Raw genomic sequence first — 25,633 nt, 5'->3', positions numbered from 1 at the left:
AAAGTAAAAAATAGGTTAAATAAATGAGTTGTAAATAGTTGTTAGTTAATTATTTCCTGTTAGACCTTAAAAAATTAAAGTTGTTAATTTTTTTCTTTAAATAGTGACTTTTGGGATAATTCTTTGCCTCTCAAATTTTCACAGATTACAGGATGGGGTGAATTTATTTCTGGGTGTTGAATTTAAATTAGCAGAGGGGGTTTACCCCGGGTCATAACAGTGGGGCCATGAGACATATGGTCTGTGAAGGTGGGAGATGATATATGGTGGGATGTGATGTGGGTGAGAATGGAAAACTTGCTTAAACAAGAGAAACAAATTATTTTACAAATCACTTTTATAAGTTAGTAAAAAGAATAGTTAGACAATGCAACTTTAAGTCAATATTTCCTTTATTTCAGATTTGTGTATTTTTTTTTGTATTTTTTGTTTTATAAAGTTGCTTGGAACTGTCCTGGATAATATACAAGAAAGAACACTTTTGGAGAGAGACATATCTTGGCTGAAATAAAACAAAATAACCTTTGGTAACCTTTTTGTGTTTGCTGTATGGTAACAATGCCAGGAGGAAGGCAGAGTGCTGAGATAGAGTGGGGTATGATTTGATTGCAAATTGTTTATAAACACAGTTCAGTCTCTCTTCACAGGCACTTCTTATGGCTAATCATTTTACATAATTTCAGACAGTACAAAAAAGTATATTTAACATTTAAAGGCCTTTTAGGAAAGCTGTAATTGTGTAGCACAGTGTATATTTTTCCATTTTAAAAACCCTGATCATAACTACAAATACAACTTTTTACAATTTCCAGAAAAGTTTTATTAACTGAAATCTGCAGCCTATAATGTTTTAAAAGGACAAAGGGGTGGGAGGAGGGATAATTTTCAAATTGTCTTTAAAAAGCAAAAAAAAAATCAGTAGTTTGATAGTAAAGTGGGAAATCCCGTAAAGTGAATCCAATAGTATAAAATACTGCATTTTTTTCCACAATTCTGCTACTTTTAACAAAAATAGATAAAAATGCTAATTGAGCCGGTAATATGTGAAGCATAAATTGATGTTATTGGTGATAATTGTGATGCTGAAATTCTTCAAGTGATTAAAGCCTGGATACATCATATACACATTTTCAGTACTTACAAAAAAAAACAAGGAAATAACAGGTTGATTATTAATTATTAATATTTAAGAACCTGGATGCAGTAGTTGGTTAGTAGCACCATGAGAAAAAGTTGCTTTCAAAAACAAACAGAAATATAACGTTGGTGTAAGCAGTCTTGTTGTTGTAGTGTTTTCAGTGCATTACTCTTGAAGAAAGTGCCATTACGGGGGTCACCTCTTCCCACTCAGAAGAATAGGAGGCACCACTGTTTCTCATTCCACAACACTGCAGTTTCTCGCTTGTTCCTTTCCAAAATGCACTGATTACTCTTTACATGAGGTACGTATAAACAAATATTATGTATGAACAGTTATTTTTTTTTGTGTTTGTTTTTGCTTCGCACAGTAGCACCATTGTAAATGGAAGACAGAGCGCCCTACAGTTTTTACTTATTGAGCTGGATTTCTTCTTCTCAGCCGATTTCACTTGTTGTCTCAATGCCGGAAGCCAATGCATTACGTCCTTTTCATACATACTTGACAGCGGCTCACACGTGTTCGGAGTTCACCAGCTTTTAGAGTCTCCGACTGCGGTTTACTGTTGTAAGAAAGAGATAAAAGCAAAAAGAAAATCTCGGATTTCATGAGAGGCATCTGCACAGAAAACTCACCCTTCTATACATCCCAGCATTAACACATCTTCCTCCCCATAAGGCACTTGCACAAACTAGAAGACATGCCCTGAAGTTTTGCAGGCTATTCAGTTGCAGCCACAGTAGGGGGAAGATTATAACATGCCAACTTGTCTAAATATGAACAAAAAAGCTGAATTCAAGAGGTGAGAGTAACAGGGCTCACAATCAAGGCAGCATATGATCATGTGTTGCATCAGGTCCTGGCAAAGTTGAAGTAAATGTAAATTGGAAGAAAATTGCCCACTGGTTGGATTCACACCTAATACAAAGGAAGATGTTTGTGGTTGTTGGAGACCAATCCTCTCAGTTCTCAGATATCACTGCAAGAGTCCTCTGGAGTGTGAATTTGTGTCCTTGGCCTAAAACCCTTCAGCTGCTTCATTAATGACCTTCCTTCCCTCCAACATAAAGTTAGGACTGAGAGGATTGGTTGATGATTGTACAGTGCTGAGTACCACTTGCAAGTTCTCAGATACACAAGCAGTCTACACTTGGGGGCAGCAAGACTTGGATAACCTTCAGGCTGGGGCTGATAAATGGTAAGAAACATTTCCATCGTAGAACTACTAGTTAATGACTATCTCCAGAATGAGGAATTAATCTGATCATCTCCAATTAACTGCAGTGCCATCATTTAATTTCCCACCATCAACAGCCTGAGGCTTGCAATTGACCAAAATCCCAACTGGACCAGCAATATAAATAATAATGCTACAAGACCAGGTAAGAGGCTGGGAATTCTGCAGTGAGTAACTCACCTTCTGACTCCTCAAATGTTGTCCATCATTGACAAGACACAAGTCAGGAATGTTAAGAATATTCTCCACTTGCCTGGATGAGTGCAGCTCCAATGACATTTAAGAATCTTGGCACTACCCAGGCCAAAGCATCCTATTTGATTAACAACCCATCCACCACCTTAAACATTCACTCTTTCACCACCTTTGCCTTGTTCCAGCAGAGTGCATGTCTACAGGATACACCGCAGTAATTCACCTAGGCTCCTGTGACAGCACCAACCAAACTCTTAACCTCTACCAGTAAGGAGAATAAAACAGTAGATGTATGAGAAATCTCCACCCACAGGTTTCCCACTAAGCCATCCTGATTTGAAACTATATCCTTTGTCCTTCATAGCCAAAGTCCTGGAACTCACTTCCTAACTGAACTGTGGGTGCTCCTCATCACATGGACTGCAGCAGTTTTAGAGTACATTTCACCACCACCTTCTTAAAAGTAAGTGTAAATGGGCAACAATTGAGGACCTTACTGATGATTAAAAAAAGTAGAAATAATTGAGACATTGCAGAGTCAATTTTCAGGTCTGTGCACAGACATGGGAGACAGTGGCTTGGTTGGGGGTTGGGGAGTACTTGGCAGGTTCAGCCAGCTTGGAGAAGCAGTGGCAAATGTAAGGAACATACAAAACAGGAGCAGGAGGAGATCATTCAACCATTTCAGCCTGCTTCACCCTCCAATATGATCATCTCTAGAGTCGGTTTAATTTTATTCATGGCAATACAATCTCATTTTCAAAATTATTTGTACTGGGGAGTTGGTGGAAAATCTCATCCAACGTCAAAATGTAAAACACTAGAGTCTAACATTTACTGCCAAGATTTACACATAAATACCGACCACTGAAGTGAGTTGCCAGAGGTTTCTTGGTGATGTGGAAATGCAACTTGACGAAAGGCAACAGCTTCATTTATAAACAGCAGCAGTAAACAGTTTAGCAATTGTACCATTAGCTAAAGGCAGATAAGTCATTTGCACTCAAAGGTGCACATAACTCATTGCTCCAAGTTAAGATATTTCTCACCTGAACATCTCCGTTGTTTCGACAGTGGCTAGCCAGAAACTGTACGAGTTAGCATAATAGTTGCAAGTGCCTCGACCATGGCATTCGATGAATGGTGCAGATCGGAATTCCTCCAGGCAGGAACCAGGAGAAGCTAAGGCTTGGCCTGATCCTTCAGCACCAGCACTGGTGTGCTGTGAACAGCAACAACACCAAACAGAAAACATTTCAACTCATTTAATAATTAGATGTCACAATATTATTGTCATTGTCCTTAGAATGAAAGTTTGGGTGTAAGCTAAGTATACCATTGGCAGGCATGGAAAATAGGTCCACACAACTGCCTCACATGGATGGTGTGTTCCAAAATGTTTCACAGGAGTTTGGCAGTTTGGACTATCTGGCCATTTCAATTCCAACAACATATACGCTGTTTAAAAAGGGCGGTAAGGACAAGCCAGGGAACTGTAGACCAGTGAGCCTGACCTCAGTGATGGGCAAGTTGTTGGAGGGAATCCTGAGGGACAGGATGTACATGTATTTGGAAAGGCAAGGACTGATTAAGGACAGTCAACATGGCTTTGTGCGTGGGAAATCATGTCTCACAAACTTGATTGCATTTTTTGAGGAAGTAACAAAGAGGATTGATGAGGGCAGAGCAGTAGATGTGATCTATATAGACTTCAGTAAGGTTTTCGACAAGGTTCCCCATGGGAGACTGATAAGCAAGGTTAGATCTCATGGAATACAGGGAGAACTAGCCATTTGGACACAGAACTGGCTCAAAGGTAGACAACAGAGGGTGGTGGTTTTTCAGACTGGAGGCCTGTGACCAGTGGAGTGCCACAAGGATCGGTGCTGGGTCCTCTACTTTTTGTTATTTACATAAATGATTTGGATGCGAGCGTAAGAGGTACAGTTAGTAAGTTTGCAGATGACACCAAAATTGGAGGTGTAGTGGATAGCGAAGAGAGTTACCTCAGATTACAACAGGACCTTGACCAGATGGGCCAATGGGCTGAGAAGTGGCAGATGGAGTTTAATTCAGATAAATGCGAGGTGCTGCATTTTGGGAAAGCAAATCTTAGCAGGACTTATACACTTAATGCTGAAAATGTGTTGCTGGAAAAGCACAGCAGGTCAGGCAGCATCCAAGGAACAGGAGAATCGACGTTTCGGGCATAAGCCCTTCTTCAGGAACGTCGAATGCCCGAAACGTCGATTCTCCTGTTCCTTGGATGCTGCCTGACCTGCTACGCTTTTCCAGCAACACATTTTCAGCTCTGATCTCCAGCATCTGCAGTCCTCACTTTCTCCTCCTTATACACTTAATGGTAAGGTCCTAGGGAGTGTTGCTGAACAAAGAGACCTTGGAGTGGAGGTTCATAGCTCCTTGAAAGTGGAGTCGCAGGTCGATAGGATAGTGAAGAAGGCATATGGTATGCTTTCCTTTATTGGTCAGAGTATTGAATACAGGAGTTGGGAGGCTGTACAGGACATTGGTTAGGCCACTGTTGGAATATTGCATACAATTCTGGTCTCCTTCCAATCAGAAAGATGTTTTGAAACTTGAAAGGGTTCAGAAAAGATTTACAAGGATGTTGCCAGGGTTGGAGGATTTGAGCTACAGGGAGAGACTGAACAGGTTGGCGCTGTTTTTCCTGGAGCGCCAGAGGATGAGGGGTGACCTTTTTGAGGTTTACAAAATTATGAGGGGCATGGATAGGGTAAATAGGCAAAGTTTTTTCCCTGGGGTCGGGGAGTCCAGAACTAGAGGGCATAGGTTTAGGGTGAGAGGAGAAAGATATAAAAGAGACCTACGGGGTATCTGAATAGGAAGGGTTTGGAGCGATATGTGCTGGGTGCTGGCAGGTGGGACTGGATTGGGTTGGGATATCTGGTCGGCATGGACGGGTTGGACCGAAGGGTCTGTTTCCATGCTGTACATCTCTATGACTCTATGACTCCATATAAAGCAGGGTCTAGTTATGGTGAAAGAAATTCCGAAACCTCACCAGGGTTTCTCAAATACAGAAGAGGCTCAGTAGAAAGTTGTGGGATCTTCAGTCTGGACAGGAAGAATGCATGTCAGAGTTAGGCCCACGGTCCCCCAAAAAAACCTAAGATGGCCTTAGGATTGGCCAAGTGTCAGAGAGGCTGGTTAAAAGGTCTGCCTTTGTTCCCTAGGACTTCTGTCCCAGTTGTTTGATTATATGTTTGGCCCTTCAGCCCTCACGTGAGAGGAGGTGATAGTTCAGAGCTAGTGTGCAATTCAGAGTGGTGCTAACAGCATGGGTTAGATCCCAATTCCAGTTAAGGTTGACTAGGGGCCTGCCTCCTCACCCAGCCCCTATAGCAAAACCACTCGACAACTCTCACATTTGAGGATTTCATATAGAGAGTGGTAATCCTTCACACCTATCGCTCTTCCAAACCCCATCCACTTTCACCTCCTCCATGCTCCCAAGCAAACAGATGAATGGGCATGTCAGGCCAGGAGTTAGTTTGGAGAATTTGATGGGCAAATGGAGTATGTGGAGTGGGGAGGGTGGGCAAGCATTTGCAATGATTTCACATAGAGGCTATAGAGGGCATGGGTGAGGGCGGAGGAGTTGATTTTGAGTTGTTATGGAGGGTAATGGGTCAAACATTTTGAACATATCTTTGAAACATTGTCAAATCCACACTAAGGTTTACAGTTCCTCTGAGGGAGAGTGAACCACATTATGGAGAAGCTGGACAAAATTTATGAAGACTGTGCTTCCCATTATCTCAATGTTTGGATGGAAATTATATTAATGGGCTCCTTGCACACAAGACCATGATCATAAGACATAAGAGCAGAAATAGGTGACCCATCGAGTCTGCTCTGCCACGGCTGATCTGATAACCCTCATCTCCAGTTTCCTGCTTTCTGCCCCATAATGGCAGGAGATGAAGTTTTAAGTGTTTGACCACACGGAGAAGTCGGTGAATGGATCTAGAGATCAACAAGAATACATGAAAAGAATCAAGCAGTGAACTTTCACAGCTGACTGACTGTGAAATTACAAACTTCTTTGGAGATAGGTCAAAGGAAAACAAACAGTGCAGTATAATAGTTGACCTTGGGAGACCTTATTATCAGAACCCCACTCCACACAGCAGCTGGGAGTGATCAGTGACCTCAAAGCCTGATCAGTTTAGTGTTTTATTTTAAGACTTATAAAACGCATAAATCTTAATCTGTTGGTTTTTTTTAGTAAATCTACAATAGCAAGTAGGAGTTTTTTTTTAAATGTTTTACTGAGATCTGTCTCTTGATTAATTTTTAATATAAAAGAAAGGCATTAAGTTATCCCTGAGCAGTTTTTTTTGAGCAGTAAGACTGTGCTAATGCTGAGTTTTTGAGAAGCGAGTTGTGATTGTTTTTGAGTATATTCTTGGTCTGTAGATTTTTTTAAGATGCAAAAGAGATGGGTTTTAGTAATGTGTTCTTCCTGTTGGATATGGGAAATTAGGGAGAATTTCAAAGTTCCTGGAGGTTATGTGTTTGGTTGTGAATCCTATTGGATCACATGGATCAGTTGGAGTTCCAGTTAGAGGCAATGAGGAATTTACAAGTGAATGGCAGTTTCAGGAAGATTGAAAAACTGCAGATACAATCAGGTAAATGGGTTACTAATAGGAAAGGGAAGAGGGGTAGGCAGATAATACAGGAGTCTCCTGTGGCTATCCCTATCTGAAACAAGTATACGGTTTTGGATAATAACGGGAGTGATGGCCTCTCAAGGGAATATAGCACTGACAGCCAGGTATTTGGTACTAAGACTAACTCTACTATAATGAGGGGTATGTCAGGTACCAAGTGATCAATTGTGATAGGGGACTCTCTGGTCAGGGGCACAAACAGACGTTTCTGTGACTGACAGCAAGACATCAGAATGGTATGTTACCTCCCTGGTGCCAAGGTAAAGGATGTCTCAGTTAGGGTGCAGAATATTCTCAAAGGGGCAGAGTGACCAGCAGGAGATCATTTTACACATTGGTAGCAATGGCATTGGAAGAGAAAGGGACAAGGTTCTGCAGAGATAACATGGGAAATTAGGCAGCAATTTAAAAAGTCAGTCCTTGAAAGCAGTAATATCTGGATTACTGCAAGTGAGTTAGGAATAGAAGGATAGGGCAGATGAATGTGTGGCTGAGGAACTGGTGCAAGGAGCAGGGATTCACATCTTTGGGTTATTGGGATCTCTTCTGGGGTAGAAGTGACCTGTATAAGAAGGACAAATTGTGCCTGAATTAGAAGGGGACCAATATCCTGGTGCTAGTGCTAGTCAGAAGGCTTTAAGCTAGTAAGGGGGGAGGGGAGACTCTAAGAGATCATGACAAAAGAAATAGGTCTGCAGCTGATACAGAAGGGAAGAGGAGCAAGTTACAAGTCAAGGCAGGCAAGACATTGGCAGAGAATGAGGTAAGCCTGATAAGTTAAACTGCACTTACTTTAATGCAAGAGGCCTAACAGGTATGGCAGATGAACTCAGGACATGGTTGGAAACATTGGACTGGGATATCATAGATATTACAAAAATGTGGCTCAGGGAAGGTCAGGACTGGCAGCTTAATGTTCAAGGGTATAGATGCTACAGAAAGGAGGGCAAGAGAGGAGGGGGAGTGATGTCTTTGGTTATGGAAAACACTAAACCTGTACTCAGATTAGATTACTTACAGTGTGGAAACAGGCCCTTCGGCCCAACAAGTCCACACCGACCCTCTGAAGAGCAACCCACCCAGACCCATTCCCCTACATTTACCCTTCACCTAACACTATGGGCAATTTAGCATGGCCAATTCATCCTAACCTGCACATCTTTGGACTGTGGGAGGAAACCGGAGCACCCGGAGGAAACCCACACAGACACAGGGAGAATGTGCAAACTCCACGCAAACAGTTGCCCGAGGCGGGAATTGAACCGGGTCTCTGGCACTGTGATGCAGTAGTGCTAACCACTGTGCCACCGTGCTGCCCACGGAGGATATAAAAACAGAAAAAGTACTGAGGAAGGGTCACTGGGCCTGAAATGTTAACTCTGATTTCTCTCCACAGATGTTGCCAGACCTACTGAGTTTTCTAGTAATTTCTGTTTCTGTTGGGGAGGTTGTTCCTGGGTGATGTCCAGTGACCTTATATGGGTGAACTGAGAAATAAAAAAGGGATGATTGCTTTATTGGTATTGTACTATAGGGCTCCCCCAAAATAATCAGCAGGAAACTGAGAAGCAAATGTATAAGGAAATCTCAGATATGTATAAGACTAATAGGATTATAATGGTCGGGGATTTTAACTTCCTGAATGTAGAATGAGATTACTATAAGTGTTAAGGGCTTGGATGGAGAGGAATTTATTAAAAGTGTACAAGAATATTTTCTTATTCAGTGCATAATATACTTACTGGAAAAGGCGCAAAACTTGACATTCTCTTGGGAAATAAGGCAGGACAAGTGACTAAGGCATCAGTTGGTGAGCACTTTAGAGTCAGTGATCATAATTCTATTAGTATTAAAATAGTTATGGAATAGATTAGACCTGATCTAAGAGTTAAATATCTAAATTGGAATAAGACCAATTTTGACAGTATTAGGAAAGAACTTTCAAAAGTTAATTGTGAGAGGCTATTTGCAAGTATAGGGGCAGTGAGATACTGGGAGGCCTTTGGAAATGAAGTAACAAATGTTCGGATGCAGTATGTTTCTTTTAGTGTGAAGGGCAAGGCTGGTAGGTACAGAGAATGCTTAATGACTGTAGAAACTGAGGATCTGGTCAAGAAAAAGAAGGAGACATATGTCAGGCATAGACAGCTTGGATTGAATGAATTCCTAGAGAAGTATAAGGGCAGTCCAAGTATATTTATGAGGGTTATCAGGAAACTCAGGCAGCCAAAAAGGGGACACTTGATATCTTTGGCAAATAGGGTTAAGGAGAATTCAAAGCAATTCTACACATATGTTAAAGAGTAACTAGGGAGAGAATAGGGCACCTTAAAGGTCAACAAGGCTATCTATGTGTGGCAGCACAGGAGATGGGTGAGATATTTGTAGTGATTGTAGTGAGGTCGGCCAGGTAGACCTCATAGATTGTGAGTTCCCTGACTGTTGCTATAAACTGGTCCAATCAGGGAGCCCTGTATCAATGTCAAGGACTCTCCACATGAAAATAAAGGATGACATGGTGCTGGCATTTCAGCCTCTGTCAAGTTATTTCAATAATAAATGAGCATTTCACTTCAGTAGTTACTGTGGAGAAGGATATGGAAGGTAGAGAGCTTGGGGAAATAATTAGTGATGTCTTGAAAAGTATCTATATAACTGAAAAGTAGGAGCTGGACATCTTAAAATGCATAAAGGTAGATTATCAGGACTGATCAGGTGTGTCACAGAGCTAGTCCCTTTTTTTCTAAACGCTGTTCCTTGGCTCAAGGAGACTCTGTCCTTGATTTCTTTCAGAGAGGCAATAAACTGGGCCGGGCTCCGATCAGTCTGGTTTGGTACAGAGATGAAAAGGATTTTGAGAAGCCTTTTGTTGATGTGTAAACAGATGAGACTTCAGGCCAAAGTGGTCATGTTTTAAATGAGCTGAAAATGTGTTGCTGGAAAAGCGCAGCAGGTCAGGCAGCATCCATGGAACAGGAGAATCGACGTTTCGGGCATAAGCCCTTTCTCCTGATTCTCCTGTTCCCTGGATGCTGCCTGACCTGCTGCGCTTTTCCAGCAACACATTTTCAGCTCTGATCTCCAGCATCTGCAGACCTCACTTTCTCCTCATGTTTTAAATGAGCCCTGTATAATGAAAGGGGAGTGGTCAGTTCTCGAGCTGAGCTAAGCAGTTTTAGTACAGTCTTCAACTGGTTGGAGGTTCATCAGGGAGCTGTGTGGAAACTCTCTCTCTTTTCTGCCTTTCAACTTCAACCTGTAAGCATGTGTTCCATTTATACTGGTTTTTAAAGGGAGAGTGCTTATTGGGACTGCTGTGTATTTTCGGAACAGCATAATGAGGTCTATTTGGATAGGTTGACTTCTCTAGGGGCTCTTTATTCTGTTCTTTGTGCTGCATTGTGTAATTTTGTGAGTAAATTTTTGTCTGTTTTAAAATCTAGTAGTCAACCTAGCTATCTTACTCCGGGTAATTTTCACTGTACACTTACCAAAACAAATTGCAAAGTTATGGTCTGGGGCTGCCTGCTTAAGAATGTTTTGAGTGGTCTGGCCTAGTCCATAACAGATGAATCCCAGATTTTTGTGGGAAGCTATGACAGAGAGATTGCTGGGCCTATTCCTGAGATATTTGTTATCATCGATAGCCACAGGTGAGGTGCTGGAAGACTGGATGGTGGCTAATGTGCTGCCATTATTCAGGAAAAGCCAGGGAACTATAGAACAATGAGTCTTACATCAATGGTGGGTAAGTTGTTTGAAAAGATTCTGAGGGATGGGATTTATATACATTTGGAAAGGCAAGGATTGATTAGCGAGATTCAGTATGGTTTTGTACATGGGAAGTTGTGTCTCACTAACTTGATTGAGTTTTTTGAAGAAGTGACAAAGAAAATTGATGAAGGCAGAGTGGTAGACATGGTCAACATGGACTTCACCAAGGCATTTGACAAGGTTCTGCATGGTAGACTGGTTATCACATGGGATCCAGGGGTAGTTACCAATTGGATACAAAATTGACTTGTAGATAGGACACAATGTCAAGGAGGGCTGTTTTTTGGATTTGAGGCCGGTGACCAGTGGTGTGCCACAAGGATCGGTGCTAGGTCCACTGCATTTTGTCTATTATATAAATGATTTGGATGTGAACACAGGAGGCATGGTTAGTCAGTTTGCAGATGACGCTAAAATTGGAGGTGTAGTGGACAGTGAAGAAGCTTACCTCAGAGTATGACAGGATCTTGATCAGATGGGCCAATGGGCTGAGGAGTGGCAGATGGAGTTTAATTTAGATAGATGTGAGGTGTTGCATTTTGGGAAGGCAAATCAGGACAGGGCTTATACTGTTAACTGCAGGGTCCTAGGGTGTGTTGCTGAACAAAGGGACCTAAGGTGCAGGTACATAGTTCCTTGAAAGTGGAGTCACAGGTAACTAGGGTGGTGAAGAAGGCATTTGGCATGCTTGCCTTCACTGGTCAGCATTGAGTATCAGAGTTTGGATCAATGTTAGAGCTGTAGAGGACATTGATGAGGCTGCTTTAGATAAGATGTTGTGAAACTTGAAAGGGTTCAGAAAAGATTTACAAGCATGTTGCTGGGATTGGAGACTTTGAGCTACAGGGACATGCTGAATAGGTTGGGGCAATTTTCTATGGAATGTCAGAGGCTGAGGGGTGACCTTCCAGAGGTGATAAAATCATGATGGGCATGGATAGGGTGAATAGCCAATGTCTTTCTCCCAGTGTAGGGAATCCAAAATTAGAGGGCATTGGTTTAACATGAGAGGGAAAAGATGTACAAGAGACCTGAGGGGCAATTTGTTTCACACAGAGGTTGGTGTATGTATGGAACAAGCTGCCAGAGGAAGTGCTGGAGGCAGGTACACTTATAACATTTAAAAGGCATCTTGATGTGTACATGAATAAGAAGGGTTTAGTAAGATATGGGCCAAGTCCTGGCAAATGGGATTAGGTCAGTTTAGGATATCTGGTCAGCATGGACAAGTGGACCAAAGAGTCTGTTTCCATGCTGTATAACTCTATGACTCTATGATTAAGGATATATCTCCTGCATAGTGTTAGGATTTGTTTTGTATTATAGGATAGGTTAGTAGTTAGTAGGCAGTAGTTGTGTTGCAATTTGTTTTTTTTATTATAATGATATTTGTTATTGATTGTATTTTTCAATAATTTTATATGTTTGTAAAGTTAAAAAAATTTGCTAATAAATATATTTACAAAAAGAAAGAATCTATCTCCATCTTGAATAAATTTAATAATCCAGCTTCAACAACTGAACCCTGCAACTGAGCAGGTTGGTCAAAAGTTCAGGTTGTGGGCTTCCTATTTGCATTCTTCTCCCATGCAGGAGAAAACTGCAGGTGTTAGAAATGGGGCAACGTGTCCCACAGTTGTGCTCCACCACCAGTTTTAAATGTCTCTGGAGTCCTTGTGGCTCTGAGAGTAGCTGGTCAGCTTTGTAGTTCAACTGAAACCCTTGTCCCTTTGTCCATTGCACAGAAAGTATTGTCATACTAGCTATACCAGGATGCTCACTTTTCTTCCTCTAGGTCTGACAGATGTTTTGAAGTGAAAAAGAGCAAGATACAGCATTACGCTTTCTGTGGAGCAGGTATTATTTGTAACGTCGATGCTGTATATTTACAAAGACCATTTTGCAAGACTGTTACAATGTGAGCGGTTAGCAGACATTGTACAATGGACACAATAACAGTTGTCTCTGCCATTTTATTCACATCCTTTCCCTTAGAAAATTTAAGGACTCGACAATTCCACCTTTCACCTTCCATTCCACCACCACGAATCAGGACTCCTGCACAACCAACTTATAATTATTCAGCTCGAAGACAATTGCACTCAACAGCATACATAACTCTTTGTTCCAAGTTAAGCTTTTTCTAACCTGAACATCTCCATTATTAGGCTAATCAGAAACTGTATCAGTTGGCATAACAGTTGCACGTGCCTCGAACTGGCATTTGGTGAATGGTGCAAATCGAAATTCCTCTGGCACCTCCATGTGTAGTCTGCGTCTCCATGCAGTACAACACAATTAAACATAACACTTTGGCTGAGCTATACCACAGGAAGTCTCATATCCATTGAAGCATTTGAATTATTGTTTTACAGATTTTTATCGCATGCTTAATTCTAATTTGGGGTGAGGGTAAATGCTGACATAGAATAGTCTGGTTAAATTACCTGTGTTGTAATTTCTATTGGGTTGCTCACTATGGACCTTATAGTTGTAAATCAGTGCTCACACACATATACAAGCTCACACACTCGTTCTCATGAACACACTGCAAGCTCTGCTTGGCAATGCATTATTTACTATTGTATTGTATTAATCCCATTGAATTTTGTAATTGTTCTTCACTTTCATAATAATAGATATAAGCTGGTTGTGCAGGAATCCTGTCTGATGGTGCTGGAATGGAACATCAAAGGATAAATTGGTACACTTGCTGATGAATTGCATTGTGGATTTGAGAACATAAAGGCAGAATGGGCAGTATTGGCAAAGCCACAGACTTGCTCATTTTTAAACTGTTCTGGAACTAGGAGGGAACTGTGACTCATTATTTCTATGATGATAATAATGCCTTCTTCACTCAACATTGGAAATAATAAAGATGTCAGAGGTAATACACCAGATGATAGTTTCTATTTACTTCAGCATAAGCCTTGAAAAGAGGCCCAGAAAATGTACATTTGGCAACAGCTTCGAAGTAGTTGAAAACCAATTAAAGGATCGGTAACAGGTATTATAAGGCACACAGTCATCACCAGGGAAAGGTGGAAAGAAATATTGGAAAACAACTTGTTGCTGCAGTCAGCTGAGCAGTTTGGTCTCCTGCTCCAAAAATGTACCTGGAGATCTGCAACTGATTAACAACCTGGCACAGATCCAAGTTTGCAGGACTTTCAAGCAGCTGTGAGTATGTACTGTTGTTTAGCAGTTTAATGAAAGTATACCACATTGAATGGAATAGCATGGAAGTTGCTGTGTGCCATTGATATCTGAGTCAGAAACTTTGGACCAAATAAAAGGTCTGACATAGTGTCTGCGTTGACAAGTGTATGTGGATGCTACACAACTGTCCTAAAGCTGACCAATAGTAGAGCCCAGAGATTCAATCTTGCACTTTTCTTTTCCAAGTTAAACAAAGGAGGAATTGAAGGCAAGAATGTAATAATAGCATCATGACAGTAACAACTTACTTAGTCCTGTGGACATAAGCCACAGACTGATGCGCAGTACCTTGCCAATCTGGAACACTTGCAGTTAAGCATGTTCAATCAATGATGCTTTGATCATTGGGGTATTATACAATCTGAACAAACATCGTCAAGCTCTTTGTAGGTGTTGATTCAAAAAATGAGAAAGCCATGTACTCTTGTGCAAGGCATGATGCTTCTAAGGATTGCAGATTCACCAAAATTACTGCTTCTTCAGGGGCAGTCTGGAAACAGACTGGAACAAAGATTTACATGGCTGCAATGAGCACTATGACAACAGACTGCTTGCCCTGGAGGTGGACTGCAAACATAGAAAATAAATGCAGGGTTAGGCCATTCGTCCCTTTGAGCCTGCACCACCATTCAATACGATCATGGCTGATCATGCAATCTCAGTATCCTATTCATGTCCTTTCCCCATACTCCTTGGTCTCTTTAGCTGCAAGGGCCATGTCCCGCTCCATCTTGAATGTATCTGATGACCTGGCCCCAACAGCTTCCTGTGGGAGAGAATTCCACAGGTTCACAACTCTGAGTGAAGAAATTCTTCCTCATCTCAGTCCTGAATGGCTTCCTCCTTATTTTTAGACTGTGACTCTCAGTTCTGGAATTTTCCAACATTGGAAACATTTTCCCCACATCTAGCTTGTCCAGTACCATCAGGATTTTATATGTTTCTATGAGACCCCCTCCCTCATTCTTCTAAATTCCAGCAAATACAAGCCCAGTCAATCCAGTCTTTCCTCATATATCAGTCCTGCCATCCCGGAAACCAGTCTGGTGAACCTTCCCTGGACTCCCTGAATAGTAAGAATGTCCTTCCTCTGACTAGGAGACCAAAACTGCACACAGTACTCAAGGTGTGGCCTCACTAGGACCCTGTATAATTGCAGCAAGACATCCTTACTCCGATTCTCAAATCTTGTCGCTATGAAGGAGAGCATGTCATTAGTTTTCCTCACTGTCTGCTGCACCTGCATACCAACCTTCAGCAACTGTTCCACCATAACACCCAGGTCTTGTTGTGCCTCACCTTTTCCTAAATTGCCACCATTCATATAATAATCTGCCTTCCCATTTTTGCGACCAAAATGGATAACCTCACATTTATTCATATTATATTGCTTTTGACAAATATTTGCCCACTCAGCCAGCCTGTCCAAGTCACCCTCTTAGCATCCTCCTCACAGCACACACTGCCACCCAGCTTAGGGTCAGCTGCAAATTTGGAGATATTGCATTCAATTCCTTGTACAAATCATTAATTATCTCTCAAGCTGGCATCACATGCTTGTTTGAAAAGCATTGCTTCCTCCTACGTAGGTTGTTAGGCAAGTGCAGGGTCTCAAATTTTGAGATTGTAAAGAAAAGAAGTTCGAACAGGAACAGGCCTTTTAGCCTCTTGAGCCTGTTCCATCTTCGAGTAAGATCCAGGCAGATCTGGTTGTCACCCTAACAACACTTTCCTGCTTGCTGTTCGGAACCCAATACTTTCTTGTTGATAAAAAAAATCTGAAAATATTTAAGGCTGAGTTGCATAATGACCTAGCCTCCACTGCTCATTGTCAAATATTAACACCCCTCAGTGAAATAATTCCTCATCATTTTAAATAGGAGGCACCTTATTCTAAAACTATTCCTCCTAGTATTAGATTCCCCTATGTGAGAAACCGCATTTCATTTTAGATTAGTATAATTTTAATTTTCTCTTGTATATTTTTGCATTTAACATTCTACTTTTACAGAAAATCCTATCTGGAAATTTGATTGCAATGTTACTTAGATGCAGACTGAGGTTAGTGTATATCTCTTGAGCATAAGGGTATAAAAAATGGGACAGAGGCTGAATAGTCTGGGGCTGTTTTCCAGGGAGCATCGGAGGCTGAGAGGTGACCATATAGAGGTTTATAAAATCATGAGGGACACGGGTAGGATAAATAGACAAGGTCTTTTCACTGGGTTGGGGGAGTCCAGAACTAAAGGGCATAGGTTTAGGGTGAGAGTGGAAAGGTTTAAAAGAGACCTAAGGGGCAACTTTTTCACGCAGAGTGTGGTGCGTCTATGGAATGAGCTGCCAGAAGAAGTATGAAGGCTGGTACAATTACAGCATTTAAAAGGCATCTGGGTATATGAAAAGGAAGGATTTGGAGTTTAATGGGCCAATTGCTGGCAAATGGGAAGGGATTAGGTTAGAATATCTGGTCAGCATGGACGAGTTGGAACAAAGGGTCTGTTTCCCTGGAGTACATCTCTATGATTCTAGTCCTCTGCAGTAAAGAATTCCACAGATTTACAACCCTCTCAAAGAAGAGATACTCCCTCACCTCTCTTAAGTGTACAATCCCATATTCTGAGGTTATACGCTCTGGTCCTAGACTCTCCCACAATGGGAAACAAACTTTCTGCATTTACTCTACCAAGTCATATAAGGATCTTGTATTTTTCAATAAGATGGCCTCTAATTCTTTTATATTCCAATGACTATCAGCCCAATGTACTCTCTGCTCCTCAAAGACATTCTTCCACACCTGATATTAGCCTAGTGAATCTGGTTTGTACTACCTTCAATGGCAGTGTAGCTTTCCTTAGAAAATGGACCCAAAACAGTCCACAGTATTCCATCTGTGGTCTGACTAGTGACTTGTACAGTTTTAGCAAACCTTCCCCACATTTATATTCCATTCCTTCTGAAATGAAGGCCAATATTCTACTTGCCTTCCCTATTACCTGCTGAACTTGGATGCTAGCTTCTTGTGATTCATTGACAAGGGCTTCCAAATTGCTCTGCTCTGTAGCTTTCTGAAGTCTATCTCCTTTTAAATCTATTCAGTTCCTCTATTCTTCCTGCCAAAAAGCATAATCTCACATTTTCCTACATTATATTCCATCTGCCAAGTTTTTGCCTCCTCACTTAACCTATCTATATCCCTGTGTATCTTTGTGCCATCTTCACCAACTGCCTTCCCACTTATTTTTATGTCATCCACAACCCTGAGCAAAGTATGTCCACTTTCCTCATCCAAGTCATTAATACAGGAAATGATGGTGGCCGCAGCATTAATCCCTTTGGTACTCTACCAGTTAGCCATGTGATCTCTGACATGGGACAATCACTACAACCTTCCACTTTACAAATAATTTAATAGAGGGAGAGAACAATCAAGACTGTTTTCCCAAGAGCTGGTAACATGGTACCAGAATGGCACTGAGATTGAATGTTGAAGCACAGCTACTAGAAGTAGAATTAGGAATGTTCAGATCTGCTGAAACTACTGCAGGTCACAAGAACCCACAGAAAAGGAACAGAGAAGCAGGTTACTGCAGGAAGACTGGGCAATACCTATCGGTTCTTCTCTTGGTGTCACTTGAATTTAAAGGCAATATGAGCCCAAACTGCCATTTTGCTATGAGATAGTGACAGATTTAATTAACAACCCAGCACAGCCACAACTGTTATTACTGTCGGAGAGAGACTGTTAAAAAGCATTTTCCACTTTAATCACTTCAAAGAGCAGAAAAAAAAGTTGCAGGAATTTTTAAAGCCTTGAAGGCCCACTTTGAACTTAAGTTGAATGCAACATCTGAACAGAATGTGTTCACTAGTAAGCTGTAAGTGAACAAGAACCCACATTCTACAAAAGGTTCATTGAGCTGCTGCATCACTGCCTGGTTCAGGAATTGCACCATCTCAGATCGTAAGACCCTACAACGGATAGTGAGGACAGCTCAGAGGACCATCGCAGTCTCTCTTCCCTCCATTACAAATACTTACACCACACGGTGCATCCGAAAGGCTAAGAGCATTGTGGAAGACCCCACCCATCCCTCACTCAACTCTTCTCCCTCGTGCCATCTGGCAGAAGATACCAGAGCATTAGATCTCTCACGCCAAGACTGTGCAACAGTTTCTTCCCCCAAGCCATCAGGCTCCTTAAATTAGGATGATCAGACTCTCTTCCATCTGAAACTCTTTGCATGACTTCAAATTGCTACTAGAACAATGTTTTATTAATTATCATTCTTTTATTACACTGTAATTTATACACCACTGTGCCTATTGTCTTGTCGTGGCAGGAATTACTGTGCTGTCTTGCGTGTTTTGCACTTCTTATTCATTTTATGTCACCCTGTGTATGATCGTGTCGTTTGCACTGTCCATGTAGCACTTCTGGTCCTGGGGGGTGCTGTCTCGTTTTTAACTGTATCCGATATATATGGTAGAAATGACAAAGCTACTCTTGACTTGACTTGACCTTTTCATAGATATATGACTCCATTAACATGGCTCACCAAATCTTGTGAGTGAGGACACCCATCTCAGGCACAAGAGATCCTCCTATTGATGGACAACTGCTTAGAAAAATATCTCTCTCTTGAAGAAGAAGGTATAAACATGTGCAGAAGCTCTGAGCTTTTAAATCAATGGCAACAAAGCATACATTCAACAACAGACAGGTTTGTCCACAATGTGGAGAAACATTTCAGACCTGCGAGTTATTTTGATAAGCAGCTCAGGCCTACACATTATGTTGGACCTTTCAAGGACGACAGTATAGAGAAAAGCAACAAATAACCACAGAAGGGCCAGCAGAAAGATCAAGGCCAAAAGGCAAGTTACAAATATTGTGGAGGTCAACACGTAAAACAGAAGGAAGAATGTTCAGTGTGAGTAAAATACTGTTTTAACTATGAGTTTTGAGTTAGGAAGACAACAAGTAAGCCTACTGAGACAATTGCCACAGAGATGGCAGAAGACAATTCTGTCAAATCAATCATGGCTACAGGAGAGAGTTAGATGAAGGTTCAATCTTCACTTCGAGCAGGTTAACAATGTAAATTCTAAAGGAAATGAGTGGTTTGTAACCTTTGTGACAATCAGAGCAGAATCAGAGTATTGAATGAATATGAAATGCCATACTGATGCTAGTGCTTCCTACATCTTTATGAGCTTTTCAGACCATGTATAGTTACACTGACGGCAATTCAAAAATGAAATTTTCAAAAGTAAAGTTGATGTGTTGACATGGAACAATGCTCAACCGAGAGGACAGATTAGTCTGACAGCCCAATGCAAGACATGACTGCTAGGCTTCATTGACTGACAAACAGACAAACAAACAGCATGAGACAGAAAGCTGCAGGAACATAAAGGAAATTGATACCCAAACTAAAAAACAAAAATGACAGGAAATGCAACTAAAGGAACGAGGTGGCTAGTATAAATTGGAAGGGTCAACTGAGAAGATTCTGAAACAAAACCAGAGAGCACATTATTTTAAACAGCACACAATTGAGCAAAAGTTGACATCCTACATGCTGTAAAGAGACTGACAAAAAACAGACTAATGCTAATAGTGTATGGGATTTTACTAATGCATGAGAACAATTGATTGGGCACTGGTAACTTGGGTAACTCGGTGTAAAAGATAGTCCAAGCATCTTGATTTATTTTGTTTTTCATGAAGGAGGAGAAAGTTTGGTTGGAAATCATACCACGGTGTTTCCTGGCTTGTGACAGTCATGTGACCTGTCTTGAAGCACTCACTGCCAGCGTTCATCTGACAATCAGTCCAATAGTAGGAAGTACATGCAAGACTGTTATCCTCTAAGTTTGTAACACTTAGCAACTTTGGCCTGCTTTGAGGCCTGTCTGTCTCACAGTCTTTGTAAAGAGTATCCTGGAAAAAGGAATAATTGAGATAGATAGACAAAGAAGCAATAAAAATATGCCTACCATCATGAAGGAGTATCCAATCCACAGTGAGTTCCATCCCTCTGGACACGGTGGGATCTGAATAGTCTGACTATGAACTGCTATTACTAAGGCTGGGGCTTCACAAACAGTGCACCTATAACAAGTAAAATCAAGATTAACATTTATATTACTGTTTTTCTCTTTTCACTTTAGTTTCTTTCTTTAGCTAAGGAAGAAAAGATCAATCTCAAAAGTGTTAGTGAAGATTGAACCTACTGTGAGTACATTTAATAGCAAGCAGCCAGCCAGATCCCTCTGGCTGGAGACCCATTCCATTTAAAGGGTTAGGACACCTTAACATGTAAGTGGACAGAGTTGCAGATCCCAAAGAGGTTGCTTGTTGGTTTCAAGCTGCTGTATTATCAATGGCATAGAACCATTCTGGCTGCCAGGAACATTTTGGTCCATTGGGTGGGCGGAGTCTGGAGCAGCAGCAGTTCTCCCTCTTCACGTGGAGGCTGAATTACTTGTTCATTCTTTTCAGATCTCTTTACTTTACCAGCATGCTTTCCTGCCTGGGTGTTAACAACATCTGGGCCACTTGGGATCTTGCATACATTGTTGGTCTACTTAGAGCCCTAAGGGTCTTGCTTATTTTGGGCAAGAATTTTCAATGGTGTTTTTGAAATGTGAGATTTACTCAGTAGATTGCAATGGTTTGTTTCTGGTCCTGATGTGTTTTCAACACTAATAATTATTTAGCAGAGTTTGGAAATATTAGACTATTGAATGTAGTACAACACTAGACTTGGCCAAGGTAATTGAGTTGTGCAGAGCATGAATGACTCTGTCAACAATATGTGTTGCATTATCTGATCTCAGTTTAGATGACAATAACAGAACTCTCAAGTGTCTACAATGTGGCTGGGTTGGTGGGGATAAAATATTGCAACAGTTCCCAATTCTGATCATTAACCAAAGGTCCCCAGTGAAATACATGGAAATTGGACGTAGATACAACAGGATTTAATTTTTATTTATTCATGGGATGGATGTATCACTGGCTAGGCCAGCATTTATTGCCTACCTCTGAAGGCGGCCAATTAGGGATATGTAATAAAGCAGGCCCAGCCAGTAAAACCCTATAGAACTGTTGATGTCTTGAGGAGTCACCCACAGTGCTATGCATCTAAATGACGATCTCACTACAGTCAACAAGACTGTTGGCACTCAGTATAGTAGCCTCACATATGGAACAATGAGTAATGTCCTGAACACATGGAAGTATACTTCAACATAAGTCAACACCTCCAGCAGAGGAAAGGAGATGATTGGATTAGGAAATAAAATACATTAATGGTGTTGTTTACTGAAGTACAAAGGAAATAATCTAACAGTCTACCAAGTTGTGAACCTCAGCACTCTGTAGAAGAACACCTGAGGACTGTACAATTTAGAACAACATTGTTGGAGACTTTCATCAGTCCCAATTCTCAGGCTCATTAACTAAATGAAGAACTACACTTGGAATCTGACAAAACAGAAGAGGGAGGAACATCGTTTTGAAAAGCTTCATACATATTGTGGAGCATTATGATGGGAATACATTGTGTGATGTATGGCATAAGTGCATCTTCCATACCATGCAGAAAATGATTGGATTAATATTAAAATGGTGAAGTGCACTATTCTTTTTCCCATTATTCAGGGTAGCCTAAACCAGTATAGGTATATAGGCTTACCTGCTAATGAAGGGTCGGATGTTCTCCCCATTTACTGGGGCCATGCTCATTGGCATTGGCTGAGGTGTTGAGAGCCAGTAGGAGTAGTCATTCCTTGAGGCAAAGTTACAGACGTTGTTGATGTTACAGAACATAAATGGCATTGTACTGAAACGCCGCAGACAGCTCCCAGCAGTTCCTGAAACAATGCAACGTTATACATAGAATCATACAGAAAAAAAGCAGACCATTCATCCATTATGCCATTGTCAGTTCTTTGGGCAAATTATTCTTTTCGTTGCACTCCTCGGATCTTTCTGAATTGCTCACCAAATATTTATTTTTCAAGTATCCAATTCTCTTTTCTGAGATAGTCTTGAATCTGCTTCCTTACTCTTGTAGGCAGTGCATTCCAAATCATAACAAGGTGTTGCTTAAAAACATATTGATTTAAATCTGTGTCATCTGGTTACTGACCATGACCGTATTGTAATGGACAAGTGAACATTCAACTCAAGTGTGAATAGAATCCCTAGTCAGTTTATCAGTTAGCTTTGTCCCCTATATAGATGAAGGTTCAGGATACTCTTTTACTTTGCACCATCCTCCCATTTCAACATTGCAATCTTTTTCTTTTTAAACCACCGCATTTGGCTACACTATTTCTCATCATCAGATGTTTCCGCAAATGTTTACCTAACTAACCATACCTTGGCTAGTCCTGCTAATGCTTGTTGTTTCTGCTTGGATCTGCCTCATGCTTAGAAAAATATTCCTGAAATGTTCATGTTAAATACACTATGAAAGTGTAATATTCTTACTGTGATAACCTCGTTAGATTCCATTAGACGGATATATTTGGTGCAATGGCCTTTTCTTTATCCCAACTTGTTCTGGCTCTTACTATTGTAATGATAAATAATGTAATTAGAAACATTCAAATAGAACCCACATGTTTAAGTACCCCCGTTTAAAGTACATTTGAATAGGGTGTGCTCATTTTAGCATGGTTACTGCTCTGTCTTTTAAAACTAACTTCTACCTCTCACTTTCCCACACCCCTTCAACACCTTCCCATGCAATTGTGGAAGGTGCAATGCTTGGCTTTTATCTCCTCCCTCCTCAGTACCCATGTTGTAGGTATACTTTCCAGATGAAGCAGTGATTTACCTGCACTTCACTCAATCTAGTCTACTGTATTTGCTGCTCACAATGTGTGTTGTTACCTCTACACTGGAGAAATGACATGCAGACTGGGAGTGACCACTTTGCAGAGCACATTCTGTCCATAAAAATGACCCTGAGATTCCAGTTGCCTGCCACTTCAAACATCAGTGTGCTCTCTGGTCAGCATTTCTATCTTGGGACTGCTGCAGTGCTCCAATGTGCAAGCTGAGCAGCATCGCATTTCCAACTGGGAACTATATGGCTTTCAGGACTCACTGTTGAATTCACTAATTTTCAAACATGAACACCACTTACCCTGTCTTTTACTCACCCTCATGCCCCAGGCCCTGTCATGTGACATGAGCTACTTTTAGCACAGCCAACCCATTTTCACATACTCATGGTCTCCATTATCAGCTTTTCTTTCTCTCTGGCATACCATCATCTATGCCTTTGTCTTCTCTCTGAGCTTTATCTCTGCCTATTTGCTCACTTCCAACATACACACATATGCTCACACACACACACAATCTCTCCTTTATCACCCCCAATTCCGCCCCAATCCTAACCATTCATTACAGTTCACATTAAAGCTCACCACTCCCTCCATTCAGCTCTCTTGACCCATCCTTCCAACCCCAACACTCCAGCTCACTACGACTCCTCCTCAACTCCTGCTCCCTCCCCAACCCTATTGCTCACTGCTACTTGCCCTACTCCTCCACTCCCCTCACAGTGTGACTTGAAAGTGAGGTGACTAGTTAAGGTGAGTAGGAACAGCAGGGGTTGGGGAGAGAGAAGCAGGTGGATCAATTGGAGTAGCATGTGGACATGTCAGAGAGCAAAGTAACAAGTGAGATTGGGAAAGGAAGTCGGAGATTCAAAGAGGGTTGTGGGAAGTGGGAGGAATGGGGAAATGGGAAACAGTTGGCTCTAGATGAGTAGTAAGAGTTGGAAGCTAAGAAGAGCGAGCAAATTAGTACAGGGACTTTGGGCCAGATAGGTTTAAGGCAATAGGTTATTAAATGTTAAAATGACAAGTCAAGAAAATTGCCTGCTGTTGTTAAATTTTCTTATAAGAATCACTTTTTGTTTAACACACTAATTTTTCAGAACACATTTCGAGTACTAAAGGAGGGATAGGACTGTTCATTAAAAAATAGTTTATTAGGATAACAGCTCCTCATTGTCATATCATATGATTTAATTCTTACCCAAATCTTGACCATGTGCTCTCTCATTCCCTTGTACATAAAGCAGAGAGTATCCATCGTAGATGATTAATGTTCCAGGAGGACAACGTGGCACTTCTGTTGACTGACTGTGTCGGGTAATCAAGAATCCGTGAGCTACAGAAGCAGATCCAGGAAGCCCTGGCACTCCAGGGGTACCATCTGGACCTGGTGGGCCTGTAAGTCCTCTGTCACCTATTTTAAGAACATGCTGATATCAGGTACATTTGGCTGACTGGAATACTAATGCAACATTATTAAAGAAAAGTATAGGATTTCAAAAAGCTGCATGCATGAGATAATGGGGATACAACTTAACTTTGATTAATACAAAAAGAAAGAAGAGTTAGTAGTTAAAATGATTTGCAGTGTTTTGCGTCATGGTCAAAGTTATTTCCAAGCTGTAAATGCGTAACAAAATTGGAATTCTTATTGAAATTGAGGAGGTGATGGCTTAGTGGTATTATCTCGGCTATAAACCCACAGCACCTAAGGTAATGTTCTGGAGACCTGGGTTCAAATCCATGACAGATGGTGGAATTTGAATCCAATAAAAATCTGAAATTAAGAGTCTAATGATAACCATGAAACCATTGTCAGTCAGGAAAACACATTTGTTTCATTAATATCCTTCAGAGTAGTAGAAGTGTGAAACAGCCTTCCTGCAACAGTAGTAGACTCACCAACATTAAGGGCATTTAAATGGGCATTGGACATACATATGGATAATAATGGAACGGTGTAGGTGAGGTGGGCATCAGATTAATTTCACAGGTTGGCACAACATCGAGGGCCGAAGGGCCTGTACTGCACTATAATGTTCTATGTTCTATGATACCAATGACACCTGCTAACATTTGCATCGATACGGACATTCTAAGGATAGTACATTACCCATGACTGAATTGTCTGCTGATATTTTTTAGGCTGATCTGTGAGGAATGGCTAGTTGTTGCATGCAACTAAGTAAGTGTTCATTATATCCGCTGTAGCCAGGTCAAAAGATTTGCATGGGAAGTACACAGCAGTAGTATGATTCAAACCCAGAGAATGCTGGAGAAACTCAGCAGGTCTGGCAGCATCTTTGGAGAGAGAAACACACTTAATGTTTTGAGTCTGGTATGAATCTTTCTTAGAATCAAGAAGAATCACATCAGACTTGAAACATTAATTCTGTTTCTCTCTCCACAGACCTGCTGAGTTTCTCCAACATTTTCTGTGCTTGTTTCAGATTTCTAGAATCCACAGGTATTTTGCCTTTATTACAG

At 41.1% G+C, this 25,633-nt stretch overlaps 1 protein-coding gene across 3 annotated transcripts in view; it reads right to left on the bottom strand.

Moving 5' to 3' along the window:
- Positions 1-374: 374 nt before the first annotated feature.
- The window catches only part of col4a5 (collagen, type IV, alpha 5 (Alport syndrome)), a 259,440-nt gene continuing 234,181 nt past the window's right edge, over positions 375-25,633 (bottom strand). For all 3 annotated transcript variants that reach the window (XM_087991900.1, XM_043705036.2, XM_087991901.1), the window contains 5 exons: positions 24,348-24,560; positions 21,988-22,165; positions 20,285-20,399; positions 3,620-3,792; positions 375-1,700 (listed from right to left, as the gene is read on the bottom strand). In XM_087991900.1, the coding sequence (XP_087848026.1) occupies positions 1,619-1,700; positions 3,620-3,792; positions 20,285-20,399; positions 21,988-22,165; positions 24,348-24,560 (761 nt within the window). In that variant the 3' untranslated portion in view covers positions 375-1,618. The remainder of the gene's footprint in view (positions 1,701-3,619; positions 3,793-20,284; positions 20,400-21,987; positions 22,166-24,347; positions 24,561-25,633) is intronic.

Source organism: Chiloscyllium plagiosum, unplaced genomic scaffold (genome assembly GCF_037043375.1).
Source record: "Chiloscyllium plagiosum isolate Xiang-an unplaced genomic scaffold, Cpla_swu_hap1 HiC_scaffold_11, whole genome shotgun sequence".
Taxonomy (NCBI): Eukaryota; Metazoa; Chordata; class Chondrichthyes; order Orectolobiformes; family Hemiscylliidae; genus Chiloscyllium; species Chiloscyllium plagiosum.
The sequence above is the reverse complement of the archived record's forward strand: the minus strand, read 5'-3'. Positions and strand labels throughout refer to the sequence as shown.